The sequence below is a fragment of the Coturnix japonica genome, chromosome 26 (assembly GCF_001577835.2).
Source record: "Coturnix japonica isolate 7356 chromosome 26, Coturnix japonica 2.1, whole genome shotgun sequence".
Lineage (NCBI taxonomy): Eukaryota > Metazoa > Chordata > Aves > Galliformes > Phasianidae > Coturnix > Coturnix japonica.
Genome location: NC_029541.1, coordinates 1981364 through 1990684, shown reverse-complemented (window position 1 = coordinate 1990684; position 9321 = coordinate 1981364). Strand labels below are relative to the sequence as shown.

At 50.7% G+C, this 9321-nt stretch overlaps 1 protein-coding gene across 3 annotated transcripts; it reads right to left on the bottom strand.

The window, feature by feature from the left end:
• Positions 1-292: 292 nt before the first annotated feature.
• On the bottom strand, positions 293-9313 carry PI16 (peptidase inhibitor 16). Of its 3 annotated transcripts, XM_015884900.2 has the most exons (7): positions 8289-9313; positions 7513-7622; positions 5538-5756; positions 4909-5018; positions 4061-4149; positions 2011-3639; positions 293-1632 (listed from the first exon to the last, which is right to left on the bottom strand). In XM_015884900.2, the coding sequence occupies exons 1-7, from the start codon at positions 8296-8298 to the stop codon at positions 1490-1492; spliced, it is 2310 nt and encodes a 769-aa protein (XP_015740386.1). In that variant the 5' UTR covers positions 8299-9313; the 3' UTR covers positions 293-1489. The 3 variants fall into 3 exon arrangements, with proteins under 3 accessions (XP_015740386.1, XP_015740384.1, XP_015740383.1); XM_015884898.2 differs by lacking the exon at positions 8289-9313 and having other exon boundaries at positions 293-1629; positions 7513-8168; XM_015884897.2 differs by lacking the exon at positions 8289-9313 and having other exon boundaries at positions 7513-8167.
• Between the last annotated feature and the right edge of the window lie 8 nt (positions 9314-9321).

Here is a 9321-nt window from a genome sequence, read left to right as displayed (position 1 = left end):
ATCATGCTGAGTGTCCTCCTCCTCCTGCTTTTAAATGGGCTAAAAACATAAATCACAGAATAACAGCTTAGATTGGAGGGGACCTTGAAGATCATTGAGTTCCAAAAGATAATAAAGCTGCAATCCTACAGAAACCAGCACCCAGAAGCCAACAAAGTAAGAACAGCATCAAGCACTTGCAAGGAGCCACAATGATTTGCAGCAATTCCACTTAAACACACAACCAGGATTGTTTTTCACATACAAGCCGACTTCTAGATACCCCCACAAAGACACCAGGTGCCCCACAACAGACTTTCAGAACAGGATTTATTCAGTGCATGCTCTGGAGATGCACAGCACGCAGCATCAGGGGGAGGACTCAGATATTGGACTTAAGGTTGTTCTCTACCTCATATTTAAGAAACCAAAGGATGCAGCAACCAGAGAATCGGGTTCTTCTCATCCCTTCTGCTGGTCTGCAAAACTCGTGTCATATTTAACACACCCTACTGGGAATCTTCAGGTGAACAGAGCAGAAACGTGGAGGAATACAACACCCAGGGCTCCAGAGAATGAAAGCCATCCTACAACAAGTCCTGGAACCACCGGTAACCTCTTAACATCATTCACTTGGCTCTCTCAAGCTGAAATTGCACCAGCAGACCTGATTATTTTTCCTCCTGGACCCACGTATGTACATCAAGCAGGATCTGCATCTAACTGCAAATACACTTAAGTTCTGCAAAGAGGGAAGCAATGCAGAAGAAAGGAGCAGTAAGTGCTCTCTGGTGCTGAAGGTTTGTCTTCTGTGCGGGCACACACGTGCAGGCACACGCGTACAATAAAGGCCAGCAGAGTAACTGGAGGCAAAGACTGCAGAGGGATGGCAGAAGGAGAAAGGAGCACACATGGACACTTGGCCATAGCTCTACAAGAAGCAGGAAACACAAACCTCTTCTGTGGACAAAAGTGCCACTTATGGACAAGGAAGAGGTGAAAGTTCTCCAAAATTGAGACAAACGGACACACGAGGAGGGAAAGTCAGAGTTTCTGTTAGAAATCCATCCTGACATTCAGACATCAGACTCAACAATTGTGTCTTGCCTCCAAATATCAAAACCAACCACCATGTCCCATTGCCATTTGGGTTTCCAGGGCAATCTGCTTTCCCTGGGCTGCAGTGCAGCCGGACCTGCCGGCCACACAGGCAACGAGAGCTTATTGTCTCCTATTGGAAACAGAGCAGAAGCCCAGGCTGGCTGAAAGGAGAAGCATTGGTGCCCAAGTTCACTAGCATGGTGGCAGACACCCTCCTGTCCCTGGACCATCACTGAGTGCCCACATGATGCTCTTGGCACAGCAGGGCTGGAGTGGGTGAGCCAGAGGAAGAAGAGAGTGCATCAACCTGAACTGTCCATGTTGTCTCCCAAACCTACCAGGGTGGTAGGACCAACCAATGCTGAAGAAAGCCTTGGTGACCAGTGCAGGGACAGCTGAGAAAGACTGTTCAAAGCAGAATGCCCACCAGGATGACACTGGGCAGGAGGAAGAGTGAAAGGCTCCAGCAGGTACTGGGAGCTCCAGCCATGATCTCCTCCTTGCCTTCATAGTCTGAGTTTGTCTCCAGTTCTTCAGTGCTCAGGGCATCTGCTGGCAGAAAAGAAAACAAGCACAGAGTTAGAGGGGAAAATGTGAGCAAAAGAGAAACTCCCATTCATGCAGGTCTGTACACCGTGACACCACAAGGTGCAAGGCAGCAGCAAGGCACAGATCCAACGGAGACATGACACAGTTGGTGGGTGTTAGTGAGGAGCAGGCTGTAAACAAAACCATGCTTCACAAACCAGACATCCAAACAGATCCTTTAAGCGTTAGAAGAAAGAGTGAGGAAAAGGGCTGTTGCCACATCAAAGATGAGGATCCAAAGGACCAGTCTGATACTGGTTCCTCCCAAGTGTGCTCCATGCTGCTTGGGGATCACTCAATGTTTGCATGTCCATGCCAGGACAGACTCCACAATTACCTTACCTGAGAGGGAGGTCTGGAAAGCAGGGCTCTGCCCCTTTTCTTTGGAAGATGATGTTAAACGCATGAAGATGGGTTCTTCAGGGCTGGAGACCACTGACTTTGAGGAGGTTATGAGCTCAGCTTTATTGAAACCTAACTTGATCTCTGGAATAATCTGGCTGGAGGATGGAGTTGGACTGGAAAAGAAGGCTGATTTCTCTCTCTCATCCTCTTTCACACCGTTATTTGTTTTGGGACTGATGGCTGTGCCCATACTTTCTAATAAGTCTGGATTCTCTGTAGTTGAGGAGGAAGGAGGCTCCTCAGTATCTAACTCTGCTTCTGAAAATACTCTATAATCTGGGTCTAATGTGGGCTCAAAGGAAGGTGTTAACCCAGTCGTCACAATATAATCAGGACTTTCAGTGTGTTCTGTCTTTGTTGTGATGGTGGATTCTGGCTTTGCTGATGTTATAGCAGTGGATGTTGGCTTGGCTGTAGTGGTGGTAAATGTTGGTGTGGTGGATGTTGGCTTGGTTGTAGCAGGTTTTGGCTTGGCTGTAGTGGTGGTGGGTTTCAGTGTAGTTGGTATTGGCTTGGATGTAGTGGTGGTGGTGGGTTTTGGTGTGGTTGGTATTGGCTTGGATGTAGTGGTGGTGGTGGGTTTCGGTGTGGTTGGTGTTGGCTTGGCTGTAGTAGTGGTGGTGGGTTTTGGTGTGGTTGGTATTGGCTTGGATGTAGTGGTGGTGGGTTCTGGTGTGGTTGGTGTTGGCTTGGATGTGGTGGTGGTGAGTTTTGGTGTGGTTGGTGTTGGCTTGGATGTGGTGGTGGTGGGTTCTGGAGTGGCTGGTGTTGGCTTGGCTGTAGTGGTGTTGACGGGTTTTGGTGTGGTTGGTGTTGGCTTGGCTGTAGTGGTGGTGGGTTTCAGTGTAGTTGGTATTGGCTTGGATGTAGTGGTGGTGGTGGGTTCTGGTGTGGTTGGTGTTGGCTTGGATGTGGTGGTGAGTTTTGGTGTCGTTGGAGTTGGCTTGGCTGTAGTGGTTGTTGTGGGTTTTGGCGTGGTGCTGGTGGGTTCTGGTGTGGTGGGTGCTGGCTTGGCTATAGTGGTGGTTGTGGATTTTGGTGTAGTAGGCTGTGGCTTGGCTGTAGTGGTGGCTGTGGGTTTTGGCGTAGTGGGTGCTGGCTTGGTTGTAGTGGTTGTTGTGGGTTCTGGTGTGGTTGGTGTTGGCTTGGCTATAGTGGTGGTTGTGGATTTTGGTGTTGGTTTGGCTGTACTGGTGGTTGTTGTGGGTTCTGGCGTGGTGGTGGTGGGTTCTGGTGTGGTGGGTGCTGGCTTGGCTGTAGTGGTGGTTGTTGGTTTTGGTGTGGTGGGTGCTGGCTTGGCTGCAGTGGTTGTTGTTAGCATGGTGGGTATTGGCTTAGATGTAGCAGCAGTGAGTGCTGGTGTGGTGTATGATGGCTTGGTTGTAGCAGGTTTTGGCTTTGCCTTGGCTGTGGTGGCTACTGGTGTGGTGGCTGAGGGCATGGCTGTGGGTTCTGGCTTGGCTGTGACTGTGGTGGGGGCTGGTGTAGTGCGTTCTGGTGTGACTGGGGTGGATGGGCTGGCCTTTGTTGTCACAGAGGGTGGAGTGGTCTCTTCTATAGTGGGTTCTGGTAAGAGATGAAAAGTGCCATGGGTTAGCACAGGGATTGGCTGGCCTCAACTGATCAGGGCCAGCAAAAGTCAAACAACAGGCAGAGGGAGCAGCCAGAGGCTGCTTAGGCCACTCTAGGCCATCTCCCACTCTAGAGTTCCCAACCTGGAGAAACCTCATCTCCTTTACATAATCTCCTTCCCCTTAAGAATAGGGCATCCTCATGGAGCAATAACCACTGGCTATGGGAGGTCTGAGGTCCTTGTTTGATCCTCCTCATCTTGTGGCAGTTGACCTTTCTCAGGGGCTGCCATCACATGTGATATCTCATGGTCCAGACCTGGAGCTGCTGGTCCAGGTTCAGAACATGGACCTCAACCCAGGGGTCTCAGTCCTAACAGCCTGTCAAGGCACATGCATGGCTTTGCTTCACTTACCACACAAGGAGTTGACACAAACTCTATCCTCAGGACACTGTGAACAAGAGGGTCCTTCCCTGTATGGCTTTCGGCCTTTCATGTTACCCCTGGAAACAGAAGACACCAAGAAAAAGAAAATGTGAGGATAGGGAAAAAACACCCATCCCAGAGAGGGAGTCTGATTCAACTGCAATATCCCATCCAAACCAAAACTCAGAATGAAAGTGTGTCTCCTGCCACACACTATCAGCACAGTTTGAGCTGTGACCTGAACCCAAGACAGCTAAAACCAGGGGAGACAGTTCTGTGGACCTGGTCTTTCACTGCCCCTTAAAAAGAGCAGCCGATGGGCATTTGGAAACAGGCCTTTGTCTCCCTTCTGCTAAACTCTCATAAGAAGGTCTGCTGTTGCTCTCCATCTCAGAGTGAATGGTTCCTGAGGTTAATCCCAGGGCTTTACAGGCAGGCACCCACTCTTCCTCCCACATTCATGCTCCCACCCCCTCACCAGGCTATCACTGCTGCTAATGGGAAATACAAGGCACAGAGCAAGCAGGTGATGTTTTTACTTTCAGCTGCTACATGACCAGCCTTGGGCAGCTTTCCGGGCAAGCTCCCTTCCTGGTCTATGCCAGGAGCTGAACCAGACTGCAGGAATCACAATCATGGGTAAGGATCACCAAACAACCCTTCCTTCCTTTATGACCAACCCAAGATAACAAAAAGCCTTTCTCAAAATTGCTTTGCCTTTCTTTTTGAGCAAACCCAAAGGCTTTTCCTGCCATTCTATAGGGACTGGCGGCAGGGCATTTTCATCACAGATGCCCCACCAAGATGAACCAAAGCATATGAGGCAGGGGACTCACGGGGGATAATAGTTGCAGACCAGCAGGTACATGTCCTCTGTTTCAATTCCTTCAATCTTCTCACAAAACTTTGACCCACAGCCAATGCGGTGCGTGCTTGCCCAGACCACCTAGGACAAAGACCAGGGGTGAAGGTGAGGTGATGATGAAGGTGAGGTGATGATGAAGGTGAGGTGATGATGAAGGCAGACACCTTGCTGACAGCCTTGGAAGCTGCATCTGCCTGGAGCACCTTCCCCTCCTTAGGGCCACAGCTTTTCTACCCCATAGCATCACTGCCTGTTTTGATCCCGTGCTCCTCCATAGATCCATCCTGAAACTTAACACCGCTGTCTACACTCTCCTTCGCTCCCACCTCTCACTCAGACTGCAAAGATACACTCAGATTTCACCTCTGCCTGAGGCAAGTTTGGCACCCAGCTCTGCTGCACTGCCAAAAACACACTGCAGAGCTACTTTAAAATAAGTCTTATCCAAAGGGCACCATGCCCAGGTCCCCCTATATCAGTGATCCCTGGCTGGTGCCCAGCACAGATTCCCCATCTCTTTGCAAAGACTCCATGAGGACCCAGGGCTCTGATACAGCTCCTTCCCCACCAAACTTCCCCTCTGCCCCATCAGGCTGGTACCTGGGTGTAGTGGCCACACATCTGTCCAGAGACACACGTGGAAGTCGTCAGGTTGTAGAATTTCTCCTCTGCATTCCAGTCCTCCACAGCGAATTCCAGATCCAGTGTTGGAGCCATCGCGAAGAGGTTTTCCCCCCGTCGGCCCCTCTCCTTGTTGTGGTCCCAGATGCACTTCTCTGCATAGGCTTGGGCAAAGGCCTCTAGCTCCATGTCCCAGCTCTGCAAGGAACTCAGTATTAGTACATGGAGAGGGACACGGTGTTCTATGACACACACAAGAGGGACTCCAAAACTGCCTGGTCACAATTCTCCCATTCAGAAGTAATATTCAAATCCCTACTCAATACATGGGTGCCCTGAGAGCCTTCTGAGGAGTCCTCGGGGGAATGGAGCTCCTCAGTCCATCCCAGCACAGACCAAACATGTCAGACAGGGGCAGGTCAGTGCAGCAGCATGATTCGCAGCTTTGTCTTGAGCACCTGAAACGTCAGCATGGAGCACCCTCAGCTCAGCATGGAGAGCTGTAAGTAAGAGGACCCTGGGTCACACAGGAGTGAGGATGGGGATGGGAGGGGAGCAGGACACATCTATCAGACACACAGAGCTCCTTCCAGCATGGGGAGCAGCAGTGGCTCCCCATAAGCTGAGACCCCAAGGCTTTCTTGCAGGGAGATGAGTGGGGAGCCCTGTGCTGCAGCTGCTTGGACCGTCCTCGCTCCATTTGATGGAGACAGCAGCTTTGCTTCTGCAAAGCTGGAAGGCAGCCCAGCAAACAGAGGGTCTTAATGGGGACCTTCCTGGCTAGAGCCAGCACTGGGCGCAAAGTGGCACAGAATGCAGCTCTGATGTAGGGCATTTGGCCATCAGGGTGTCGAGGGGACAAGGACAGTCCCTGAGCAGCAGCACCAAAATAACTGGGTGGGGGACAGAGAGCCAGCTGACCTCCCACCATGGCCCCAAGCCAGGATGAGAGCAATGGGCTGTAAACTCTGCTTGGGAAACACACCGTCTCCCTCTGGCAGATCTGGGCTCCATAAACAGTGGGCTTACACCTGCAGCATTTGCCTCATTTTAAAAGAAATGGCTTTAGGCTCTGAATCCCCCTGTCATGTAACCATTTCCAGAGCAACCAGACCCAAACAGAAACGTGGTGAGGTCAGAGACAGGGACTGCACAAGCAGCACTGTGTCCTGGGGAGGAAGGTTGGAACGGTGCTTTCATGGAACACCTCTAACAAGAAATAGTCAGGGCTGCTCCACATTGAACATCTGTGGTGCTCCTGATCTGCAGCGTCAGATCCCATCGTGTTTAAGCAGACTGGATTAAATGAAGAAACAATGCAGCCCTGCAGAGGGAAACATCTCAAAGCAAGTGACCTGCCACTGCTTCTACAGCACTCCCTGCTTCCAAATCACCACCAGCACAAGGATCCTGACCCACATTTACAACACATGTGAAATTGTTTCCCTAAGAGCTTGGCTCCAAATTCCCCGACTTCTCTGCATCTTGCTGTGTCCATGGGAATCGTGGTGCTTTGGAGCACGATGGAAAGCCCAAACCAAACAAGCTGGAGATCACCCTCTTATTTTGGAGCCCAATCACCTGCAAAGGTAAATGAAGCACATGGAACAATGCTTCACCAGCTGCTGGAGCAGGATTCCCCCTCTGCTGCATGGCCCTGCTCAGCACCACAGCTCAGGGCAATATCTGACTTTCTGAATGAGCTTCACATGAGTGAAAGCTGAGTTGCTCTCATAGAGCATCAGACTGTGCTCAGGAACTTCCAAAAATGGTCAGCTCTATGCATGAAAAGAAACTCATCCCTGTAAAGGCAATTTGGGGAACCCCTCCATTAATATAGTGCCAAGCAATTATTGCCCTGCCTCCCCCCAGACAAAACCCCAATTGCTGCTGGCATTAAGGTTAAACCTCACACCGCTCCACTCTGGGATTCCCTGCCATAAAAGCCACTTACCATCTTCAGCATATCCATAGCAGGAGGAGAGACCTGAGAGCGATATTTATTGTGCTCATCCAAGATGATCCTCTTTTCTTCATCAGTCAGGGACCAGCTCAGCTCCAGTGCTGTGAGCAACAGGAAAAGAGGAGAAAGACCTGAGCTCAGCATCGTGCAGACAGCTTCTGCTCTCAGCAGCCCACAGCTCTGGCAGTCAGATTTAAAGCACCTCCCAAAAGCAAGGAACACCCAACAGCTTGAAGATCGGGGAGGAAGCATAGTTCTTTATTAGAGGAGTTTCAGAGCCACATGGAACACACCCATCTCACACATCAGACTTGATGGAGAAGCAGAAGTGGATCTGGTGCCAAAGAGCTCCCTGGGTCCACTCCCCAAGGCAGACCATGTGCATCAATCCCAATTCCCTGCGCTGGCATTTTCACGTAAGTCTCTGCTGCTCTAAACGTCAGACATCACTTCAACCATCTGTTATGTGGTCCCTTTTCCACCTTTTGTCCTGAACTACGATAATAATAATAAGCCCCAAACAACTGACAAACAAATGCAGAGCTCTGTTTTACACAAGGTTGTTCCTTGGTCACAGGCTGCTCAGAAGGATCAGCTGGGGGGCAGCTCTGGCTAGCAGACACAAGTTCATCACATACAGTCAGCACTGCCTCCCTCCCTCCCCTCCCAGCTCTCCAGGCCCTGCTTTGCTGTTGTCCTTCTGTTTCAGACCACTCTCATCACCTCTCTTGCCACCATCGCTCTCCTACAGCCCCACTAGATCTTACCTCCACGCATTAACTTCTCCTTTATTAGGTCCAGAGTCTACGATGCTTTCAGTAGCCCAGTAACTTCTGCAAGCAGGGTCTGAGGCTAAGGTCAACACCAGGCCTGGAGTCTGGGTCAAGGCAAACCCATCTCCTTCACAAGACACTCCAATAGCTCTGCTGCACCTCTGGAGACCTGGAGAAATAACTGGAAAGGAACAATACCAGGACCCAACCCCAGCCTGGCAGATGAGGAACAAGGCAGTGATGAGCTCAGAGAACCTACCGGTATTTCCAAAGTGATGCAGAAATGAAGGGCCTTAAGCAGCACCTGGCACTACAGCATCCTCACTAAACCATACTGGAGCAATGAGGATTAAAATAAAATTGGGACACACAATGCTTTCGGGGAAAACAGGTCTGGAAGAGTCACAACCAGGGCACGTGGCTCATGGAGAGATGTGAGCAACAGCCAGTGCATCTGGCAACATCAGGCATGGCTGCTGGCAAAGGGGGGTGCAGCACAATTTCCCAACCTACTCTTAATGGTTCTTTCTGGAGCCAATGTCTGAAGCGTGTAGATTAATAGCACAAGGTCCAAGCCCCACCCTGGAGCTGACAAGCTCATGTCCAGCCGGCATTAGTAAATGCATGAGGAATGCAGCTTTCCTGCTGCTCACTCAAGGAACAGCCAGTCTGCTGCACCCTTGGGAGCCAGCAGCCTCAGCACGAGACAGGAGCTCCATGCCGGCACCTGATGTGGGTGTAAAAGGTTCTGCTCAACACTGATGGGCTCTGAGAAGGCCCAAGTCTGCACTGCAGAAGCAACGAAGCCTCATTTTCTACTGACTCACATCCTGAAGGTCTTCAGTGTGGTTTCCTGGGTGCTTGTTGTTACCCTGGTAGCAGTGAAAGCTTTCTCTCCTTTCCTTTCCTGCCTTATTCAGCTCTGGGGGTTATCATCATCTTCTGCCCCTCTGTCAGCGTTTGGCTGCAATAAGCTGAATTGTGAAGGAAGGACAGACACTGTTAGTAGGAAGAAAGGACAGACAGA